Raw genomic sequence first — 25,543 nt, 5'->3', positions numbered from 1 at the left:
TGAGCTAAAATCAATCAATTTAAGGAGATGAAACAAATTTAGACCTTTCTTTTTTATTTTCATTTATGTGAAAATGAAGCCAACAAAGTCATCACGGTCACCCTTGAAAGATGGGAAAATTTATCATAAAAGTTCTGACTATACAATGGGGCTGCTTAAAAAGCAACAGTTTATAAACTCAAAATACAACATGGTACAAAGCAAGCTCTTTGATGTTTATGCTTCGAGATCGAACACATGATTCTCACTCAAGGATAGTCATTGTTGTTGGAGAATGAGAAGTCTTTTGCGTGTTGAACTAAAAATGAATTTAAAATTATAGGGTTATACCTTTTGGGCCTTAACAATATTGATTTTCAAGTATCAGCGGGCCACAAGTTGAATCATTGAGTTGCACTTCTCTAAAAGGATTGAATAATGTCTCAATATCTTTTGTTATAAGGTTTGTTACCAGTATTCTACTTTATAATCTTTGAAAGGTTTTAAACAAACTTTCAGGGTTTAGAAATATAAATATACTAAAATATAAAATTTGAAAAATAATGATGCTTGGCTTCAGTCTTATTAAAGTAAAATTAAAAGCACAACTCATTATTTTTATTCGATTAACACTGGGTCTGTTCATGAAAGAAAATCTTAATGATTTATTTTTGGGTCCTCGACGGGATGACATGCCATTTTAAAAAATTTGCTTTTGGGATTTAACGAAGTTTAACGATCATTGAGTCTTTCAATCTCTGAAGAAAACTTGAACTCTCAAGTTGAACTTAATTAAATCTTAAACGTTAACTCTCTCTCAATTTAATTGAAATTAAGCGGAATCATAAGTTTTGAAATGGACAATGGGTCTAAAACTCAACTAAAAGATAAAACTTAAAATTAATAAACTTTCAGTTTGGTTGTTATTGGGTAAGGTGTAAGTCCCATATGGTGTCCTATACCCACTATAACTAGAAAAACTCAAACTTATTGATAAATCAACTTTCAAACAAAAACAATAAAATTTTCAAAGAAAAACAATCTCATTCCCAAACAAAACTTTCAAGCAAAAATTTTTCAAACCAAACATTAATCAAATCAATCTCCTTTGGGTTAACCATAATGTCCCCATGACTTGCCTTTCCCTTTGATTAGCTCTCAAGTTGGATGTGAGTCTTTGTGCTTTCTAGCTTAATCTAGTCACCCTGTTCACCTTTTAGGTTGGGTGTGAGTCTTCGTGCTTTCCACCCTAATATATTCAATATAATAAAATCAAATTATTCTTTGATTAGCTCTCAAGTTTTGTAAGAGTTCCTATGCTTTCTAACTTGATCTAATCATTCTGCTCACCCATGTTGGATGTGAGTCCTTGTATTTTCCATCATAAAGTGTTCAAGAAAAATCCTTCAAATGAATCAAATCAAGCCAACAACACAAACAAACAAACAAAAAAAAAAAAAAAATCAAAACAATCAACTTTTTTCCAAACAAGAATTCATAAAATTAGCTAAAAACACAACAATCAAAATCAAAACAATTAAAAGCACAACCACCAAAATGCAACAGTCAAAATCAAAACAATCAAAGTCAAAACGTTCAAAACTAAGACAATAAAAAATATAACTATCAAAATCAATAAAAAACATGACAATATCAAGAAAGCTTTAACAAAATCTAATTATTTTCAAACATAAATTTTTTTTGTATCCTCAAGATGTTATCCTTAGACTACCCCATTCACTATTTGGACGAGGTATAATGCTCCATGCGGTTTCCTACATCTTAATATAACTAAAAATTTACTGTTGTTAAAAAATGGAACAACATTTCACAAAACCAAAATTTAAAAAATCAATCCAATAAAAACAAAATGCTAACTCAAGCACAATGCACAACAAATCCAGTTTGAACTTCTTTCAGTCCGTCAGAAATTGCAGTACTCCTCACAAGGCACCGATATGATGATACCGGATTGATTTATCTTAGACCAATCGGGGTTGGTTCAAGAGATCAACTCCTTAGACTAAGTATCTTCTCAACTTATTATATCGTACACCGAAGAAAGTTATGCTTGATGCATCAGAAGTTTGAGCACGCCCCACATGACACCATTATGATGTGATCAACTTGGTTGACTTCATATCTTTCAGAGCTGATTTTTGGTTGCCAATCCTCTGGGCTTGTAAACCTGAGATGCGATGAAACACACATGTACCTTTTAGTTTAGCCATCATAACACTTCTTTGAACCTTCTTCAGGTCCATTGCAAGTAAGAGCATGCCCCTCATGGCACCAACACAATGTGATTAAGTTGATTGACTTTCCTACAATCGTCAATCCATTAAAAAATATTTATTATAAATAAATAAAGAAATGTATATTATTATTTAAAACTTTGTTTTCTAAAAAATATATAATTTAAATTAATCCTAATAATTTCTTAAGATAACTCTGTGCAATTTTTTTTTACTACTTTATTTTTCAAACAATTTTATGGTGAAAACATTTTTTTTTTGTAACAAGAACTGAATGCAATCACCGCAACAAAACTATTGCTTGATTTCTTCCTCAAGAAAAGAAAATAAGAAACCCATCCATAAGAGTTCTCATAAATTTTACTGCACCATAATATTATGACAACTACATTTTCAAATGCCTAACTTAACTTTAAGGCTTATTAGACATAATTTTTGTTTTATATTTTAAATATAATCTATTAATATTTTATTTTTTTGTTTATTTACGAGCAAATCAAATTATTTTCAGAAGTATTTAAAATAATTTAAATATTTTCATTATTTTTACCAGAAATTTACATATATAGCACCCAATCCTTGTACAATTACTTATCTAGCACCCAAAATCTAATTTTTACAAGCCATGTATCTTTTCTTATGTTTGAAAAGATGTATGAAAAGGTGGATTTCACTTTTTCCATAGCTAGGATGCTTTGAATGTAAAAATCTAAGTTTTGGTGTAAGATAAGTAAATGCATAAGAATTGGGTGCTATGTATATAAATTCCCCTATTTTTAAAACATGGAACTCAACCACTAACCCTCATAATTCTATAGGCTAACATTATGAATGTCTATTAAATTTTATTTTTAAAATAATAAATTTTAGATTATTGCGCAAGGCTTAAATTTTTAATTTTTATAGATACAACCATAATCTTTAATTAATGGGTCATAGGGTTTAAAATAAATTTTTGATTGAGACATAATGCATTTTACGTGCATCAGAATATAATTAAAATCAAATAAAGTAAAATAAAAAAAAATAATCCAAAAATGTTTACAAGTTAATTCAATTGTTTGGATTTTACTTGATTAAATCTTAATCAAATTTAGGATTTGTTTGCGGCAGTTGCAGTTGTTTGAAAAAATAATTGTGAAGTTGCTGTAGAAAAAATTGCTTTTAAAAATTATGGCAATTATTATAAGTTTATTTTATTTTGAAAAAATCTAATCATAGTTTTCTAGGAGCCTCCAAGTTTTTAAAAAAATAGTTTTATAACATAAAACTTTTTAGAAATAATAAAAGAACAATTCATCCAAGAGAACTCTAGTTTTTTAAAAAATAATTTTATAACATAAAATTTTTTAGAAATAATAAAAGAAAAATTCCTCAAAGAGAACTCTAGTCATAGTATGAAACATAGAAAATATTATCCTAAAGAGAAGCTAGATGCAATATTTTTTCGGCGAAGTTCAACTTTTAAATTTGATTTCAAACGGTTTCATAATAATTATTATTTTGGCTATTTTCTAATTCTAATTATGCAAACCCTCATTGGCTCGTTTAAAGGAAAAAAAATTTACATACATAAGATGCACGCTACACTGCGTAGATAATGTAAATTATATTTACGTTATATCAGCATTATATTCACTTTATGTCACCTTTAACATATATATAATTTTTATGTAAGATATATACGACCTATAGATAAAAGTGTGAAATTTATTTGTAAGCTAAATTATATTTAATTTTCATGGAGGTCAGAGCACTATAAAGTGAATAAAGCATTAGGCAGGGCTGCGTGCTTCTCACGTACGCAAATTTTTCTCCGCTCAAGGGCATTTGTTTTTGCCGTCGTCATCGACTCGTCGCCATTAACATGGATGGCATGAGGCCACCTTCGAGTAAAGCCTTTGAAAACCCTGCCGCGGAGAAGGAGGCGGGCAAAAACCCTGCCTTTTTCGACATATACGGTCCAGATGTAAGTCTCCTTTCTTTCCTCTCGTCTTCGTTTCCAGATCTCCGGGTTTCAGAAGTTTCGTCACTGTTTTTTTTTTGCAAATCTAGGATTGGTTTTTCCTCGTTCTCTTAGCTTTTTTTTGACGATCCAATTATCATCTACCTGAATTTTGGTTTTGTGAAATGTTCGGGTCGTGTTAGCTGCAATATAATGTATTCTGATAGCGATGAAACTGAGGGAAGTGGATTCAGATAATGTTAAATGGGAATTCCTCATTGAGTGAAACTCTGGATAAATGTTCTCTGACCGCTGGTTATGATTAGGAACGAAGCACCCACTGGATAAATGACCTTATCAGTGAGCTGCAGATAAATCATGAGGATCTTAAACTATTTAAGAATAATGGCTGCAATTTTTGCTGCAGAGTTTATATTCATAATCTATTTAATTGTTTTGCTCGTGGCCATTTCCTAAAGATGTTTAACGCTATAAGCATTGTTAATGTTAGTCATGTGAATGTTATAAACTCTTTTATCTTTACTGGAGTAGCATGAGATTTTAGTTCCTTATTTATTCATCATAACTCGCTTTTTTTGTATAAAAAATGGCCTTCTTTTTTACTTAGTGAAATATTTGAATGGCTTCGAAGTGCATTTATTTGACAGTAGTATTTGCAACAAATTTTTTTAGGCAATGGCTGAGGTTTTTTGGAAATCTTCTTCAAAGTCTTCATCAATTAGCCTCCAGGTAAATTTTTTATCTAATAGAATGGCTTTAGTATGCTGTGGTATCTAAACATCTGATTAGGCTTTAGGGAATTTACAAACATAGCACACAATTCTTATTTTCATATCTCACACCTAAAATTTCATATTTACACACATATCACTCAAATCTTTAATTTCACATAAAAAATGGCACTTACCGCTTTTTAAAAGTGAAATACACCTTTTCATGCATTGGTTTAAAGCATCAAAGTGCTATGTTTGTAAATATGAAAATTTAGACGCGAGATATCTAAATAAATAATAATTGTATGCTAAGTATGTAAAATTCCCATATTGTTTTGCCTTTTTGAAACAGGACATTCAGGGACTTGTTACTTGGGTTCTTGGTGAAGGTGTGATGCCAACTTGGGTTTTTGTCAAGGTGTGGCTTCCTCATTTTCACCATTTACTATGTTGTAGCTTGGAGGGTTTTCATATTGTGATGGAATGTATTAAGATATTTACCTTTCTTTTTTTGACTTTTATTTCAATATGTTGAAACCATTTTTCTACTTTAAAAAACTAATCATCATGTCCGCTTGTGTTCATCTATTAGTCTACATTTATCTCATGTTTAGTGTTGTCATGATTTTATTGACCTTGATGAAATGTTCTTTATGGATGGATAACTAAATGGCAACCTCCCGTCTCAAAATGGATTGAAAGTGGTGAAATAATTTTAGTTTTTGTAAGCGAGCGATGAAGTTTAACTTATGGAGTAAACTTTAAATTCCTTTTAAATTTAGTGCTTGATATGAACGGGCTTCATTTTTTACATTGGAGTAAACTTTACATATGAAATTGTGGATTTTTTATGGAACTTAGGAAAACTTAGTTGTAAAATTACATGACCTAAACATTATATGTCTAGGGGATTTACATTTATATGCTACAAAATTCTTTTTTACAAAATTCTTTTGTATTTATATATCTAGCTCCTAATTCTTTATTTTCTTATATATTATTTCAAAGCGTATACGTGTTTCACATCAATTAAGTTAATATTAGTGATAATTTTTATGTGATTTAGAGATTTGAGTGTCATATAAGTAAATAGAAAAAGTTGTGTGCTAGATATCTAAATAGAAAGAATTTTTTGGCATGTAAATCTTCTTTTTGTTTTATGTTGATGATTTTGCTTCATTTGCTATATTATTTGAATTCGATCTGAAGGATCATTGCCTATAGATTTTTATTTTATTCTCTTTTCTTGCTACCTAACAAAAATATCATCTCTTTTATATATGCATTTATCAATTCTTCTTTTTTATCATCCAACTAGTGAATGAAATTCTGTCTCGTGGACACAAGAACTCTTCTGTATGTCCACATCCAAATATGCTTATGTCAACCCTACTTTCATCTTCTATTTTGCATGATTTCCTTATATATTTTTACACAAAATTGCTGATTTATATGCATGCATGCTTGTCTGAGTATAGGCAAAATAATATATTTAGAAGTTGTGCAAAAAACTCACGTGAAATAAGCTAAAACCACTTGTTGCAATATAGCACTTGAAAAGAAAAAGAGCGGAGGAGGAAGATTTATGAAGTCTACTCTAAATATTTCTGATAAGGGATATACAGTAATGATAATAATGTTTGTGGTGAATGCGTACTCTGTACGATGTTTTCTCTTCCATGATTATAGTCTGATGTCACCTTTAATTTTTGCAGAACAAGCCACTTATACGGAAAGTTGTCCTGCTCCATGTTCCAGGCTTAGATGCTGCACTTTATATGTCACATTCCAAGATTTTTAGAGGTCTCACAGATTGCTGTGGCATTCCAAAGCCTGTTTTATCTCTCAGGTATACAGATGAAACTCATAGTATATTTTTTTCAGAATTTTTTACTTTGTTCATGTTTTGATTTCCAAAATTGAGCCCCCTACCATTTTATTGTAGGGCTTTTACATAATTCGTACCACCTAATTCCTATGTATTTACATATCTAACACATAAACTTTGATTTTTACATTTACACCACCCAATCATTCTTATCACATAAAAATACCACTATTTTAACTTTTAAAAATTTAAATTTACCCTTTCATGCATAGATAAGGTGGCATATATGTAAAAATTGAAGTTTAGGTGTTATATATGTAAATACATAACGATTAACTGTTATGCCTGTGAATCTTCCTTTATTGTATGATAAATGAAAGATCCTGAAATGCATCCCAAATATAGCATTTCTGCCATTATTTTCTTTAAACAGTTTTTAATGATCGGTGAATGATAGTTGCATGGCTGATGATATCCAAACCGTTGATGCACTTTTGACATGCAAAGTGAAACGAAAGCGAGAGCAGAATGATTCCGAACCAGAGGCAGCCAACATAGTTACACAAGGTCAGTGTTATAGCATAAGGGCCTCTGATATAACTTTTTGCTGGTAACATAATGATTCCAATTACTTTAGCTTTCACTTCATTGTCAATGTTGTGAAGATCAATCTTCCATTGTGTTGTTAAACTTTTATTAGCAAGTAGGCCATATGTAATTTTTTTATGATATAGTTTTTATCTTTTTTTCTTGAATCATTTTTCTGTATTTATGTATATCTTGGACAAGTGGGTCATCTTGTCGTCTCTATCTCCATTTGTCTCGATTTTTTGTGGTCTTGCTCATTCAAAAGGATTACAGAAGGTGGAACCAGAAAGTTATCTTTATTCTTTCGATTTGAATTTTATGCCTAGTTTTAATCTCCCCATAATTTTTTTATTCCATAAATTGATATGATTTCCTATGAAAATTGATTGTTTTTGTGGTGCTTTTTTTGGACTGTTTATTTGCACAGGACACCTTTTCTGTTTCAAAGTAAAAATTCTGCTAGTTTTTTTTTTTAATTTTTTCTTTCATGATATTTTTGCATGATTTGAACTTCTGATCCCCAATTTGGAGGCTAAAAGCAATCACTCAACGAATTTGTTGCTTTTTTTATCTTTTTGTTGTCTTGATTCTTGAATTCCCTTTCACCCATCTTTCTCTCCTTCGACTGAATTTAATTTATATTCTATTGTCTTTTTTTAAAGATATTTAGTTACATAAAATTGCATCATCATTGTTGGGTTCCAAGCCCCAGATGCGAAAATTGGAGGGTTATGTTAGGTAAAATTTATCGAAAAATCATGACGAGTCATTTAAATTTTTTTGTAAATACTAGGGCGTCCCCTAGAAATGACGCGTTGTATGATTTGAATACAGTGAAAAGTGTGCAGGGCAGCTATACCGGTGCACGGGTGTGGTGTCAAATAAGCAAAAGTTCCCACATTACAGACGGATGCATGTAAAAAAATTAGTCTATGAAACTAATATTATGATATGATCTTAGAACACAGACACACTCATACGTAAAGTAATGAAATTAGTTGATATTATGGTTCATAGGAAGATAAATATCTTATGTATTCAAGAAACTAAATGAGTCGGAGAGAAGATTAAAGAAATTGATAGTATAGGTTTTAAACTTTAGTATTCAGGTAGGAGATACACTAGAAATGGTGTAGGTGTAATTATAAATAAGAGTTTGAAAGATAATGTTATAAAAAATATTAGAATTGAAGATATAATTATACCGCTTAAGATTATTGTTGATACGAAGATTTTTATGTTATAAGTGCTTATGCTTCTCAAATAGGCTTAGATATAAGTTCAAAAGAAAAATTCTAGAATGTCCTAGAAGAATTAATACAAATGTTACCTCTTGAAGAAAAAAAATTTATTGGAGGAGATTTATATGGACATGTTGGTAGAGTGGTGGAAGATTTATAAAAATTCATTGTGGCTGATTAATGAAGTTAAAACCGTATTAGATTTTGCTGTAGCATATGATTTTATTATTGCTAATACTTTATTTAGTAAAAAAGATAGTGCTTATTATTACTTATAAGAATTAATCAAATAAAACACAAATTGATTATTTTTTATGAGAAAAAAAGTTCATCGAGGGTGCAAAATTTTAAGGTCATTTTAAGACAGATTTTAATTTTGGATTTTAAGTACTAAACATCGATTATTAATTTTGGATTTTAAGACAGAGTTGCAAGATAAATAATACAAGAAAATATTTTTATAGAATTAAATGGGGACACTTAAAAGACAAATAAAATTATTTTTATGACTAAGCTTCAAAATTTCAAGATTTGGAATGTTCATGAAGAAGTGAATTCTATGTGGGATAAATTAACAAGCACTATTAAGGGCAAAAGATGTATTTAGAGAATCAAAATGAAAAAAAAAATATAATGTATTTAGAGAATCAAAATGAAAAAAAAATATAAATAAAATAATTTGTGGTGGAATAATAATGTGCAAGAAAAGATAAAATTTACGAAGCTGTGTTATAAAAATTAGTTTAAATGTAAAAGCTTAGAGAATTGGGGAAAATATAAGGTGGTCTCATAGGGCGTCTAAGAGATCAATTTGTGATACTAAAAATTCTGCTTTTAGTGATCTTCTTAATGGATTAAATACTAAAAAGGGTGAAAAATATGTATAAACTAGCCAAACAAAGAGTAAAAACTATAAAAATTTAATTCACTTAAAATGTATTAAATATGAAAATCAAAATGTGTTTTTTTTAGAGGAAGATATTCAACATAAATGGTTGAGCTATTTTGATAAACTTTTTAATTAAAGTTTATGATAATACGATCGACCTTAGTGATCTTAATATCGTTAATAATAATATGTTTTATTTTTACAGTTGCATTAGTAAAAAAGTTGTTTAGGAGGCTTTAAAGAAAATCAAGGGTGAAAAATCGGTAAGACCTGATGATATCCCTATTGAAGCGTGGAAATATTTAGGAGATTTGAAAGTTTTTCATGTTGAAGCTTGGAAATATTTAGGAGATTTGGAAGATTTTCAACTTAACTAAACTCTTTAAAATCATCGGTGGAGAAAAAAAGTATTTTAATTCTTATTTTTAAAAGTGAAGGGGATGCACAAGTGCAAATTATGTTGGAATTAAACTGATATGTCATACTTTAAAATTATGGGAGAGAGTAATTGAGAACATAGGGTGAGATGCGATACAAAAATTTCTCAAAATCTATTTAGATTTATGTCGGACAGGTCTACCATGGAAGCTATACATTTATTGAGGTTTGTTGGAGAAGTATAGAGAGAATAAGGAGGATCTACATATGATTTTTATTGATTTAGAAAAAAAACTTACGATAAGGTTCCAGGATAAGTCTTTTGGAGAGTTTTAGAGAAGAAATATGTTGATATGGCTTATATTCCAGTCATTAAAGATATGTATACTAGAGTTGTTACTTGTGTTCCAACGGAAGGAGGATTGACCTAGTATTTTCCTATTTTAATAGGATTGCATCAGTGATTGACATTAAGCCCATATCTTCTTGCTTTGGTTGTGGATGCTCTTAATGGACATTTACAGGAGGATGTACCTTGGTGTATGCTTTTCGCTAATGATATCCTTCTTGTGGATAAGACTAGAGAAATTGTTCAGAAAAAAACTTGAATTATGGAGGTCTATATTGGAGTCTAAAGGCCTTCTTTGGAGTAGATCTAAAACTGATTGCATGGAATGTAATTTTTGTAGTTGTAGCTCTAGCATTATTGTTGTAACTATAGGTGATCAAATCATTAAAAAGTGTGAACATTTTAAATATATTGAGTCTAGTTTTCAAAATGATGGTGATGTAGATGGGTATGTTATTAGTAGAATTCAAGTTGGTTGGTTGATGTTGAGGAATGCATCAACCTATTGTGTGATAGAAATGTACCACTTACACTGAAAGAAAAATTTTATAAAATGGTGGTGAGACCTGCAATGCTCTATGGCAATATAACCAACCTCATTCTTCATAGCTTGGGTGTATTGGTGAGGTGATGATGAAGTTTGAAGCTGTAGTGATGCTTTTGAAGGTTGGTTATATTGTTAAGTTGATGAGGGTGTTTGAAATTCTGTCAGTGTTCTAGTAGGTTGAACAATTGGTAATGAGAAATGTTCATTATTGATTGGTTGGGTGAGAGATGATGATGAATGATGAAATAAGTTACAAATTTAAAATTCTTGTTGTTGAGTTTTCTTGCTTTGAATTGTTGGTTTGGAGTAATAAGGTCGGTGTTTAAGGAGGCTATATTCATTGAATTGTTAGTTTTTTGAATGATTGAAGAATATTATCTATAACCTTTTTTATTTCGGGAGTATCGATACTGTTGATAGATCTAAGTCTAATTTACTTTGGTGCTGAGAATGAATGTGAATGAAGATTGAACATTCTATGAATCTTGTAGGGGGAAACAAAATGTTTTTTCTCATAGGAAATGAATAGAGATGGTTTTGAAATTTAAATTCCCTTGAGAGCATTTTATTGATGAGATTAATATCTATTAGGACAACAACTTCCAAAAAATACTTGAAAACATTTGCAGAGATTATTAGTGATATAGCTACCTCTAAGATAGGTTTATTTTTCATTTTAAAAACCCCATTTTGGTTAGAGGTATCAACACAGGAACTCTTAAGAACTTTTGTAAAAAGAATTATGCGTGTAGAAGTTATTTTCACAGTACAAACATTCTTTTTTATTTCATTCAAAGCTGTATTTTTAACTTCTAAAGTAAGGTCAATTAGGTCACTTGATTATGGTCCCACTCGTTCCTTTCTCATGTATGAAAAATAATTAATATAATATTTGGTGAGTTAAAAGCTCAATGGATTAAATAATTTTACTTCTGGCTTCAAAATGTAAAGAAAGAAAAAAAGGTATGCTGGTCTTCTAAATTAACATAAGCATTTTTTATTATGAACATGGTTATTCAAGTGCATAAATTTTATAGTATGTCGAGCTTCAACATTCACGCAAGTATAAAACGATCATAAGCAATAAATCTAAATTTTTGTAAATAAATAAAATGCATTATTTAATTATTTATTTTAAGTTTATTTTTGTTCATAGTCCTAAAAATGCCAAGTAGTACGTATAGGGTTTAGCACATTCATAACATAGGTCGTCACATAGCTCATCGGCTAACCATATATTATTCGCTTCTCAATTCAAGGTTGAACCATTCATACCAACTTTTAGAATAGATATCATAAAATAGATGTTTGCATAAAAATACATGTTTTTGATGAAATTAGTTGGTAATAACATGTCTAATATAAAGCTTTTTTATACTAATTTGGCATACAAATCATTGCTTCTTGCTTTAGAGATCAAGTATTTTATTATAATTGTAGAATTTGTTTGGGTCAACTTTTCTTATTTCTACATCCTCGAGATCTTGCTATGTAGTACACAATCTAAAACAATGATTCTTCAATTTTAATATACATTCCTAAATTAATAACTCAAAATAAAATAAAATTCAATTAAAAATTTTACCTTGAAAGTTTCCCCCCTCATTCACATCATTAAGCTGCCAAAACCGGACTTTTAACTGAATGCCTAGCCTTTTCCTTTTCCCCCCCTCTCCTTACATTCCTCTTACTTTCTTTTTCTTCCTTTTCTTTTTTCTTTGTTTTCTTCCTGTTTCTCCCCCATTTTGTTCCTTTTCTGGCTTCCTTAGCTGAGACACTTTTCTCCTCCATTCTTTCTTCTTCTTCTCCTCTTTTTATCTTTCCTTTCTTTTCTTTTTTGTTCTTCTCTTTTCTTCTTCATTCTCTTTTGTTCTCTTCTTCTGTTCTTCTTCCCTTCTCTTTTTTTATGTTCTTCTCTATTTCCTGCTCTGTTTTCCCTTACCTGAGCTTCTCCTTTTATCTTCTTTTTCGACTACAAGTGCTGTTACGGGATAGGTCGTAGTGAAATGGATAAGGATGGAATTTGGCTAAGTATAATGCATAGTTATAATTAATATATAAATAATAATAATAGAATCTAATTTAATATCATTTTTGAATCCGAAATTCACTACAGCAGCACCATTTACTTGTTACGGTATTAATCACATGATTTAAAATGAAATTTAATCAAACATTTTAAGAAAATGTTTACAGTAGTCCTTTCGGTAATTCTTGCTATTATGCTTATTTATTTATATATACATGCATGTATCTAAATGATTGAAACAGGAGAATTTCATAAAATGTTATTGGGATGTTCATAAAACGGTTATAATTTTTTTTGTGGGAGAAATTTCTAGTATATCTTTTCAAAATTTTGGAGTTCTTTACGTCCTTGCAGGCTATCTCTAAATTTTCTGAAGCAAAGCTGGTCTTTCCTGTAGCCAGTGTTACCTCAAATACATCTTTATGTGTATATCTTTAGATCACTACATTTAAGAACGTGAATCAGCGCTATATTCTGCTATGGTATATTGTTGCTACTTTGCTGAAATGTCTATAGCATGATTAAACTTTTCTCTCTCATCATCCATTTGTTGTATTACATAATCTACCTGTTAATTTTTTCTAGGGACATTTACATACATACCACCCGATTAGCTAACATGTAAAGTTTATTTTTTTTCCTTTTAGACCGTCTAAAATTTCCATATCACATCAAAAGCATCACTTTTAACTTTTAAAAAATGAATTATATCTTTTCATGTACAGGTAAGGTGGTATATATATATATATATATATGTAAAAATTGAAGTTTGTGTGTAGATATATAAATACATAAAAATTGAGTGGTTTGATGTAAATCTTCCTTTTTTTCTAATCTTGTGTAGCCATTGTCTAGTTTCACTCTGTGACAACCCGAACTCTCACCCATCAAGGTTTTGTTTACTTTGGCCTGGTGGCCCCACGATTTTGCCTAGTTGGTGTAACTTCCTAGGAGGTCACCCATCTTAGGAGTGCTCCAAGACGAGCATGCTTAACTTTGGAGTTTCTACTGAAATTCCACCGTTACATCAAAATATGTTTACGTGTTTGACTTCAATCTACTTATTAATAGGTTTCACAATCACCCCCACTTAAGCATCTTACAACCTCATTAGTGCTCTATACCAATAATCATCCACTAGGCAGGTAAGACTCTAGAGGTGGTCCCTACAGATTCAAGAGATGGCTACCACCATATAGCATTTTGTCCCATCTAAGGTTCAAGTGGTGGCTCTTATGACATGACACCTTTTTATTTATGAAATTTAGTTCCCATCTTTCGGTTAGTGTAAGGCTCTGTTGCCATTTGTGACAACCCAAACTTTCACCTATCAAGGTATTGTCCTCTTTGGCCTATTGGCTCACGGTGTTGCTCAGTTGGTTTAACTTCCCAGGAGGTTACCATCCTAGGAGTGCTCCAAGACGAGCACACTTAGTTTTGGAGTTTCTAATGACATTCCACCATTATTCCAAAAAGCGCCTCGATGTTTAAGAGTTCGACTTCAATCTACTTAATGGGTTGCACACACTCATGATCAAAACTTGGCCACAATGCCTAATACCCACTTGCTGCATTACCGATTAAAAATCAACTAGCTTATCAAACTATAGCAGGCTAATACATAAGCAGGAATTTTCATTACTAACTTTCAAGTTTGTAGTTACCAGATTTTCAAGTGTTTTTTCACCAAAAGGGCTTTTCTAAAACCTTCATAAGCTTCTAGAGACAAATTTTGGAAGTAGAAAGCTTCCCTACAATGTTTCCCATGGTGATAGCAATTTACTAAGGGATTGTTTGGGATCAATTTTGTTCTTTTTGTTTTTGTTTTTATTTTTCCTTTTATTTTTAGAAACATTTTTGTTTAGTATATTTTTTACATATTAGTATTTTTTATTTCTAAAAATAAATTAACATGTTTTTGAAAATAGTAAAAATAACTTTTAGGTGTTTTGAGTGTATTTTAAAAATAATCTTATCTTAATTAAATCTTATGTTTTGTTTCAAATCAAAACGTAAATAAATTTAAAATAAAAAGTATAAAATAATAAACGTATGTGATCCAACTTAATGTTATTTAGAGCCCTAAATTGTTGAGATTGTAGTTCTTGTGCAGAAAAGGCTCAAAAGGATTCACCATTTCCGTATTTATATTTCACCCTTTCGAAGAAGGAGTTGGAGGACAATGGTTATTGCTTCAGTAAGCCAGGTGATTCAAATCTTTATTTTGTTGGTAGTACTAAACTTGTTCAGAGATTTTTTTTTTAATGAAAAGCTGGGTGAACCCTTCTTACTAATAAAAAACAAAGTTTACAAACTATCACAATTTCGTTCAGACTTTTTGTAATCTTTTCTTTGATGTAGATTTTGTCCCCACTGTTCCTGCTCCTGCTGGTACATCTCCTTATGATATCCTGTCTCTTGACTGTGAGATGGTAAGAATTAACTGCAAACAAAGTTGAGGTTGTTACAGTTTTATTGTTTTATTGAGTTTTGTAGCTTTGAAGAAATGAAACAGTTGATAATTAATATTTAAACCGGGATTTGATTTTTTTTTAATTGCTATTTTTCTGCTATGTAGCACCGAATTATTTTTGATTAATTTATTCAGTGTTGAAACCTTCATTATCACTCTTGCTTAACCCAAATTTCGAACACCAAAGAAAAACAAAAAAAAAAAAAAAAAAAAAAAAAAACCCACAGTATCTCTGTTTAGGTGAATCCAAACCAAATACATGTGGTAACAAGCAAGCCTTTCTTGTCAGTCCTTCATAATCCTTCTATATTTCTCCTCTTTAGTTTCTAGCTTAGGGAATTGTTAGTAGAGAAACTCCAGACCTCTTGGGAGGATTAAAAAATGTTCCTTGCTAGTCAAATATGTGATGCTGACCGAGACAAATCCAAAAGTTTTTTTGGTGATGATGTAATGTGAGTGTTTGGCTCTACAGCCTGAGAGGGAAAGGAGTATGAAAGGTATGGTTCATAATTTTAGGAGAGAGGAAGGGAGGGAACACATCCCATACGGGTTGTGGAAATGAAGAGGAGACTTCAATTACCATGTTTTTTATTCAATGCTCTTCATTTTATTTATAATATGCAAGAAAAAATATACTTTGTTTTGTCATGGTGAATAAGGTTTTGAGAAATAACAATAACAACCTATTTGTCATTATTGATTTTCATGATTTTGCTTCCTGTAGTTTTTGGATTACTTGGTAGTATTTTTAACCGAAGCAATTTATATATCCTATTCGCTTGAACTTTGAATTCTACTTCATCACTACTCCTAGCTACAACTATCTATTTCTTGCTCCTTTTTCTCTTACAAAAGTGTAATAACTGGTTGTTGTTCTTCCATCATTTACTATGACCTAGTACTTAATATCTTTTTTTTTCCATTTTTTTTTGAAAACATAGTCATTTTCATAGAGTTCCTTTAAGGCAACTCAAATTTTGGCGTAGAACTTTAATGTTTTCTTCATAGGGAGAGTACTAGCTTTCATTACATTAAATCCAAAGGAAATTTCAGGTCAGGTATTGAAAATACATAGGAGGTTTCTAATCATTCTTTGGTACTGACGTTGATATATGTGCCAAAATTTTAATTTACCTCAAATTAAATTTATTGGAGTATCTAATAATTTACATCTCAGCATTCAAGTTTCTTTTAGGTTTATAACACATTTCTTTGAGAAATTAAAATACCTCTTATATTCTTTCTCATATTTATACTAAGGAAAAGCCTCAATGATCATAAATTGTTTGCCGCAAATTGTGGTTAAAGGGTTTTATTGCCCAGCTCCAGTTCAATGATGTCATCTATAAATCATGAGCGAAGTGATTTTACCTTTTATGCGTTTATATAATAGAGCATGGTTAGATTGAGCTTGCTGGCGCCCTTGCAATCAAGTTGTATTTGTGAATTTGTTTAACCAGGCACGAGGGGATGATTTGAGCCCATATAAGGATTTTCTGAACTCACATATTTTACCATGAACTTCAACCTCACCATATAATGGTGGTAATTCCACATCAACTTCTTTCTTGTAACTTCTCGTTCAAGAAGGTACTCTTTACATCAAGTTATTGATGTTTCAAATCCTTGATTCCTGTCAAAGATAATAGAACTCGAGCAATATTTAGAGTAGCGACTTCTCCATAGGTCCGAGAAAAGATTTTTTTGTCTGTCTTTTCTTTGTTAATGCTCAATTGACTAATTTGACTTGTACTGAGCCATTTGGCTTCTATTTGTCACTGAAGGCCCACTTGCAACCAATAAGATATTGTAGGTCAAGTGTTTGAGCACTTGAGATAAATTTAGGTTTATAATTTTGCTAGAAGTCCTTAATATGCTTTACTTTTTGAGTTTTTGGCCATCTGGAATAAAAATGAAGCTCAAGGGATTGAAGTTGCAAGTTTTCCCTTTTTATAATTCCTTGTTTTATGATTCACTCGATTTTACATTTAAGCAGTGCTTCAGGTGTACTAGTTTGTTTATTATTAATATTGTAAGACATGTAGATTGGACATAGGTTGAGTAATGTCCCAAAACTTGTTTTAATCACCAGCTCTCCCTTTGAAATAATTTTTGGGTAAAGATGGTTGGTTTTTAAAAATGGTTACATTTATAGAGATATAATATTTGCACGCTTCTAGTGAGGATCATTTTTCGAACTTTGAGACCTAAGCCACTTCTTTCTTGTCATATATGTGAATAAATGAAATACAACCAAAGACTTTTAAGGGTGCTCTAGAGATTAATTTTGTGTGGTTGAGAACCCCAGTAGGCATTCTATTTATCAAATAATAGGCAGCATGAACAGTGTGGTCGAGAGGTATTTTGGTATATTATTAGTAAACATGTTAGCTGTAGCGAATTTTAGGAGGTGATGATTTTTTCTTTGAACAATCTTATTTTTTATGGTATTATCATGCATGAACTTTGAGGCATAATTCTATTTTCTGTAAAAAGGGACTCTAAAGTGGAAGCGAAATATTGTCTTAGTATTTGTCTTTTTGAAGACTTGATTGGTTTGAAATTTCTCTTTCAAAAGATACAAAAAAAAAAAAAAACTTGGACGTGAATGGTAATAAATATGATGAATTATTTTTATACTTGGTTTTGAAATGAGAGGGGCCTTGGCTTGTATTGTTTGGAAATAAAATGAAATGAATTTGTTTGGGAAGTTGGCAAATTTCACTCTGAAGGGAATCTCCATTTTGAAATAATGAAGGGAATAAAGTTTGTAAATATGAAAAGCTTGGATGACCAAGTCTACAATGGCATAATACCTTAAGCTTGTTTAATCAATTTAGTTTCCTCACGAAATAACCATGGCCCTCACTTTCTCTTGCCTTGCTGATCCATATTTGTTGGATTCTAAGACTTGCTAGTAGACATTAGAAGTGAGCACCACATTTTAAATCTTTTGTTAGCTTATTATTGGAAAGAAGGTTGCACGTCAAATTTAGAAAATGCAAAATATATTTTAATTTAATTTATGGATTGACTTAAACAATACCATTTATTGCTTTTATTGATAGAGATCCATTCATTTTTAATAATTACATTTCGTAAGCAAGGGTATAGGAATAGAATTCACTACTAATTATAGAGTCTGTGGCTCTAGAGTCAATTATCCAGGGTCCTGTACTAGGATTGCATCTACTCTGTGCTGAACAGAAATTATCATTTTATGCTTGTGACAAACTAGTGGTGATTTTCTGAGGTCATGTCAAAAGCTTGTATTGTTGTTCTATTTGTTCTTGGGTGAGAAATAAGTGACTGCCCGTTGAGGATCCTGCTGCATTGGGTCCAAAAGTGGATTGGAGTCTTGGATCGAGATTTGGTGTTCAAAGCCATGATTTTCATGTTTTTGATTAATTTTTGTTGCTTACAATTTGTTTTCTAGCAATGATTTTAGGAATGATGTGTTTCTTGCAAAAATTAAAGGAATATTTTTCTTAGGCTTGTTAGGAGGTTTTTAACTGTTTGCAGTTAAGGCAAATATTTGTGGCTGCTATGATTTCGATTCATCCATTATAACCTATTTTTGGGCTGCTTCTTTTTGAACTCAAAACACAAATTTTATTACTCACTCGGAGTAATTTGATTCCAAGAAGTTTTTGCTTGACTTCATTAAAATTAAATCTATGCCCGTCAAGAAAACATATACATATTTTTCTTCAACTCGATTTCTGTATTTTCCAGCATTTTTAGGACATTGCCATTCTGCGTGGATGAACACATTTAAATCTTCTCATTTCTGCGTATATGCATTGAAGTAATATGTAACATCTATCTCGACTCCCTTTTATTCATCAAATCTAGCTTGGAGGCCGGAGAGTTATGGTTAATTTTCCGGAAGAGAGGACTTAATACATCCCATATCTTGTTTGTCCTGGTATATGCGAGACCGTTGAGGAATTTTCTGGTATAATTCATTAAACTATAACGAGACCATTGAAGAATTTTCTGATTATTTTGGTTTGTGTTAGTGATTTGGAGGGAATAATTTTCAGTGAGAATGAAAATAATTGCAATCTGTGAACTTGCAAGCACAGGTTAAAAGGCATTTAAACAGATATCTAAATCGCCATCTTTGTGGTCACAAAATATGGTTATTTTGTACATTTTTGTTCCAAAGAGATTGCCTTTTTTACATTTAGTAAAACATGATCATGAAGAGATAACAACAGTATATATTGACAAAATAAAACATAGAGACCTTTGATATTCATGCCCGGAGTCCAATGATTTCATAGAAAATGTGTGTATTAATCTTTTGAGGTGATAAATAAATGGGGAACCTAAAGTTGTGGCAACGATTGCCCTTTCTTCTACCGCCGTTCTAATATCTAATCAGACCGAGGATCACATGAGCTAATCTTCAGATGAAGAACGACAGGTTTACACTTTTCGGCGGAAGAAGAAGACTGAGGGCACACTCCAACTTGGAAACTTAATGGATGATACTTTGGTTACTCTTGACAATGAAACGACTCTTCAAAGTTTGTTATCTGACTCCGCTCCTAAAACTAGAGGAAGAGGCGGGACGAAACTGGCTCGTCCCTAGCTTTTTCTTTTCTGCATGTTTTAAATTTGTTTTACATTTTTATTGAGTCTATCTGTATCTTTCTGTTGGGGTATTACTGTACTTGGTATCGTATGGGTAGGGTGCCTCTATTGGGCCCTCTCATACAATCTTTACGTATCCTTTCTATTTCAATAAAATATGCCCGTGAGTTTTTTTTATTTTAAAACTAGCATATAAATATGAATTTCCATTTTAGTTCATTCATTGAATCTCGACTCAATTCACATTAGGAAACACAATTAGAACATTACAAGAGGCCATGAGGACAATGATTTGTAATTGATTTTCATGTTGATTAGAACACTGAGTGAATAGTTGTATTTTGATTTCATAATAGAATTTTCTCCAAAAGAGTTGGAAGGTGGAGGTCATGATTATTAACAATAAACTGAAGGACTATTGGCATAAGCCTAGGAAATATCGACTGGTTTGGACGCTTCAACAAAAATGTGGTAGCTGTTAACTGGACTAATATTAGGCTAAGAGATGGCAATAATAGTATAAAGTAGAGTTGGTATATGTTTTGGGACTAAAAATCTAGTGGAGTTATATTCATCATTACCACAATCAACCATTGAGCTTACATATCACGACATCAAATTTAACATTTTGAAGAAAGTTATTCTTCTTTTCAATATATGGACAAGAATGGTATGATTTGTAATGATGTTCATAATTATAGTTACTCTGATTTGGTTAGGTATATGTCGAGTTGGGATAATTTATCGTATGGAGGAGGGTAGTATCAATCAACTTAGCCATTATTATGATATGAGATAACATAGTTATTTGGTGGATAAAATGATTCATATGCATCATTCCGTTGTTGAGTGATGTCAATGTAAGGATGTCTTGAATTGACCTAGGGCTTTCAATTAATCAACACAGGATTATACGATCGGATGGTGCAATTATCATTTTATTTACTTTTAACAATTATCACATCTTCTAATTTTATCAAAGAGTCACTAAGGAACCACAATGTGCACTATATAAACAATCAAATCATCAAAAAATAACTATGTAGTTTGTAAGTTAAATATCTCAAATCAACATACAACAATTATCACTGTTTAGATAAACAATATAACTACAATCATAATACACAATATACTACCTATTAACTGTAGCCTCTTATAAGATGTCTCTTGTTTGTCAGTCATATTTTTTTGAAAGCAATTATTAATTTTCAAGAATAAGTTACACCACTTAGTAATTACAGTTTCTTTATGCATTAATTTAATATGCAAATGCTATGCATTAATATCCTAAGAAATGCAATTTATTGATAAAAAAATTATAAGCTTTCATTTTTGATTTAATCATTCTTAATTCCATTTAAGTATTTAATTTTTTTTAGTATTTTAAGAAGTCATATTAGGATTACCGTCATACCCTAAGGTATCCTAAAAATTGTGCCTATAGGTACCTTTAAAAGTTTGTACCCGTAGGTACCATCAAAATTTTGCACCTGAACATTCTCCTTTACCATTCAAATTTTTTTTTTGTACTCAGGAACATAGTATCCACTTCCAATATCTTATGAGAGTAATCCTGAATGATGTAAGCCTTTAAATTTCATTTCCTTTAATTACCTCCTTTTAAAGTTATTAGGGAATCATTTTTCTTTTCTATCATTTCCTTTCATTCATTTAAATAATTCTTTTAAGTTACAACATGCATATAATTATAAAAGCAGGTATTTGATGCAAAAATGTAAGCCTTTAAATTTCATTTCCTTTAATTACGTCTTTTTAAAGTCACCGAGGAATTTTTTTACTTTCTATCATCTCGTTTCGTTCATTTCAATAATTATTTTAACTTACAACATGCATATAATTATAAAAACAGGTATTTGAAGCAATAATGTAAATCTTTATTTAATAAAACATCAATTTCATACATATAAGAAAGTAATTACTCACCTGAAGTCTGAATGTATTTCTTTTCCTTGAATTATCCTTTTCTTATTTTTCAATTAACACTCGTTGCACCTTTAATTGATTTAAAATTCATTAATGTCTATTTAATAACATCTTAATTAATTTAAGAAAACCTTTTTTATAACTAAAATACTCACTCTTACCGAAATTTGCTCGGGTCGATCTCCCTTCTATCGTAGCTCACACACTTCACCTACTTCTCCCTACAAGCTAAAATTTTATATCTCTAGTATTGATTTAATTATACATTCTATTAACTTTAATGAAATAAACACACGCTCACATATATATTTGTATAAAATTTATTAAACGACTTAATTAAATTCTCAATGCATTTGCATTAAGGCTCGGTCGACTGCCTTAACCCGCACCCGCACGATACCTCCCTATACTTTTTCCTTCGAGCGCTTGGTTTGCTTCTCCTCTAGACAGAGTCGCATACTTTCTTCCCCTTCTTTCACATGAAGATCTCTTCCGACACACTAGGGCTCGAGCTCCTATTGCAACCCGAGATCTCCCTCCCTTGCCCCCTCTTTTGTCTTCCTTCAGCTAGGGTTTGACACGATAGTGACATTGCACGTGAGTAGGGCTGTTAACGATCCAATTTCGAGCTGAACTGTGGTCGGCTCAAAATCAGCTCGAAAAAAATTTGATCCAAAATTTTGACTCGTAACTCGACTTATTTATTTTGATCTGATCTTGATCCTAGTCAAAATTCAAATCAATTTTCGAGTGACTAACGATCTTCCAGCTAAATTTGCTAAATTCACAGTCTTAACATTACTTGGGTTGTTCACGAGCCGATTTCGAGCAGAGCTGCGGTCAAGCTCAAAACGGGCTCGAAAAATTTCGATCCATAGTTTAGCTCGTAGCTTGACTCATTTTTTTCGATCCGAGTCAAAATTCAAATCAATTTTTGATCGATTAATGATCTTCAAGCCAATTTCACAGCCCTACACGTGAGGCTTCTGCTCAAAACCGCAGTTATTCCTATACAATCGGTTAAGGTTTCCTCTTTCAACTATGTAAGGGTCGAAGCCTCCCACACACGTTGGTGGTGACTTCTTCCCTCCCTTTTCTTTCTTCTTTTCCCTTCTTCTTTCTCTATCGATCTGCTAGGGCACGCACAAAGTTTTACTTCTCACATTCTCCCACTCTTCATCCCTCTACTCTCTCTCTCTCTCTCTCTCTCTCTCTCACCCCTCTCTCGATTCTTCTATGATTCCAAAACAAGTGAGCCTTCTTAAGTGAAAGTGTTGAGACGGTTATTCAATCCCACAAATTTGATTTTTTTGTTATTATTTTTATTAATAAAATTTCAGTTATTACAAAGGGAATATGTTGTAGTTCAAGAATCATGTATGATTTTGTGAGAGTTTTGATTTAAGTCATGCTAATTCAACCATCCCTTGCAAGAATTGTTTTTGGCTTGTACTATGACAAGCACTATAACACGATGGTTATTAGAGCAGTTTGCGAAAATTGTTGCTTTTAGAAGGAAATTTTGTATGTTTGCTCTAATATAGGGTTTAAGCATGATTTTTTCAAGTTAAGAAAGTTTACCTAAAGGAAACTTGGTGAAATTAGGGAATATTTTTTTTGATTTGATCTAGTGCTAGAGATGCAATGGAGAAAAATGATACATGCAACCGACCCCACTTAGTGGGATAAAGGCTTGTTGTTGTTGGTGATGATGATTTAGTGCTAGAGATGAAAGTTAAATATGCAGTAGATTTATTAGGAATAAATGTGAAATATTGATTTTGATGGTAGGATATGGGAGTTATAATTTAAGAACGTGGAGATCCATTTAAGTCTTTGAAATAGATCATGCAAGAAATCTTACCAAACTCAGTGGCTTGCTTAGTGGGTAATGTGCATTGGGGGTGCGGGAAGGAGGGAAGCGGGCCTTGTGGATTTGGTCTATAATTTATCACATGAGCTTGAGATTGTTTTGATTTGTAGAGAGGTCAAATAATTTCAAAGTTCTTTGAAATTTGGAGGAATAATAGATCATTATGTTAGGAAGTTATCTAAAATTTATTTAGTGCTACATTTGTTAGATTGGATAAATAAGTGAAACAACTAGGTTGCACAATTTTTTTTTTGTGGTTCAGCTTTCATGATTTTCTTTTAGCTTCAGGTAACAATTTGGAGAAGAGTTTAACCATTGGAGGGCACCATTTTTGGCAAATAGAAAGTGAAAGATTGTTGTGGAGATGGAGGACGAAGGCTTCTTACTTAGAAGGAAATCTTTTCATTTTTACTTTCACATACCTTCAATATTTTTTTGTTCCGATGCCATGTTATATATAAGGGAACGAATGTTTCTTTTTATTATGCAACTTGCATGAACACAATGGAATGATACTTTGATGTTGATTATGAGTTTAGGGTGATGCCAGAACTAGTAGGAAAAATAGTGAGAACACAAAAACAAATTTTTATTAATGGAAAAATAGGGTTACAACACAACTCAATAGAAAATAACAACACAAACAATCACCTCTAAGGTGTATTTCAAGGGCGGTGGAGGTCTGCGGGGTGGATCTGACGGCTTCGGATAGCATGGGTGAATGCAGAAGAAGGGTTGGTAGGGGTTGGAAGGTGAACTGAAGGAGGGGGGAGCTTGTTAGGGTGGCAAGAAGGTCTGCTAGGCGGCTAGGAGGTAGGTTGGAAGGTGAAGTAGCAAGCTTGGAAGGTTGGACAACAACTAGGAAAACTCACTAGCACTTTAGGAGGGTTGACGACAAGCTTGAGGCAGCAATGGGAAAGGCCATGAGAGTGCGGTTGGTGAGGGAAAACAACGAACGAAGGAACTGACAGCTAGCCGACAACTAGGGTGAGTGGAGAAGAGTTAGGGAAGATGAAAAGGGAAGATACATCACCACCTCGGAGTAGGATACGGTCGGAGCACTAGCACATCATAGTAGGATATAGCTGGAGCACCACCACCTCCTCGGATACAACCTTACCAAAGGGAAAAAGACTTCCCTCAAGAAATGTGAAAACAAACTTAGCAAAGATTGACTCCTATACACAGAGGACAACAATTTATAGATTCTCACTGTACAAAGGAAACTTCTACACCCAAGGAAGGGGTAAGAAGAATCCAAAAAAAAACTTCCGAAGTGAAGACGGGAGCAGCAGACTTGAGCATCAACTTCCAGGATCGCGAAGGTTTGCAATCCCACCCTTCTGCTTTCGCACATCCTTCTGCCCTGGCGAGAGATCGCGATATGCCCCGCCTTTGCTCCGCTCTCGTCCATGCGAAGCTTTGCTGGGTTTCTGGCCCCCGCGGAATCGAAGCGCCCCGCTATAAGGGCATCTTTTAGCGCTCCGCGTCATAGGGGGTCTGTGCACAACCCAAGGCGGAAGAAGTGAGGAAGAAAAGATGTATAGAGATGTGAAAGAGAGCAAGAGCACATGAGATTTCAATCCATATTTCTTTTCAATTAATATTCTTTTGTTAATTCATATAATCCTAAAGCACTATTTATTATGGTTATCAAAAAGCTTGTTGTTCATGAAAATCACGTGTTCATCTCGTTAAATATGTCTTGTTCGATTCATTCGTTAAACAAACATGACGAATATTAACAATTTTTTTAAGCTCAATTTATAAACGAGTCGACATTCCTTCTTATTTTGCTTATTTTGTTTGAAATAATTAAATAATAATATTTATATATATTAATTTGTATATTGTATTTAATAAATACTATATATATATATATATATATA

At 31.9% G+C, this 25,543-nt stretch overlaps 1 protein-coding gene across 4 annotated transcripts in view; it reads left to right on the top strand.

Annotated features, from left to right (window-relative positions):
- Positions 1-4,027: 4,027 nt before the first annotated feature.
- Positions 4,028-25,543, top strand: part of LOC110029868 (small RNA degrading nuclease 5-like) — a 63,120-nt gene continuing 41,604 nt past the window's right edge. For all 4 annotated transcript variants that reach the window (XM_020732345.1, XM_020732342.1, XM_020732343.1 and 1 more), the window contains exons 1-7: positions 4,028-4,203; positions 4,873-4,929; positions 5,266-5,331; positions 6,629-6,762; positions 7,199-7,308; positions 14,876-14,968; positions 15,124-15,194. In XM_020732345.1, the coding sequence (XP_020588004.1) occupies positions 4,102-4,203; positions 4,873-4,929; positions 5,266-5,331; positions 6,629-6,762; positions 7,199-7,308; positions 14,876-14,968; positions 15,124-15,194 (633 nt within the window). In that variant the 5' untranslated portion in view covers positions 4,028-4,101. The remainder of the gene's footprint in view (positions 4,204-4,872; positions 4,930-5,265; positions 5,332-6,628; positions 6,763-7,198; positions 7,309-14,875; positions 14,969-15,123; positions 15,195-25,543) is intronic.

This window comes from Phalaenopsis equestris, unplaced genomic scaffold (genome assembly GCF_001263595.1).
Source record: "Phalaenopsis equestris unplaced genomic scaffold, ASM126359v1 Scaffold000609, whole genome shotgun sequence".
In the NCBI taxonomy this organism is placed as follows: domain Eukaryota; kingdom Viridiplantae; phylum Streptophyta; class Magnoliopsida; order Asparagales; family Orchidaceae; genus Phalaenopsis; species Phalaenopsis equestris.
This window is presented reverse-complemented; position numbering and strand designations above follow the sequence as displayed.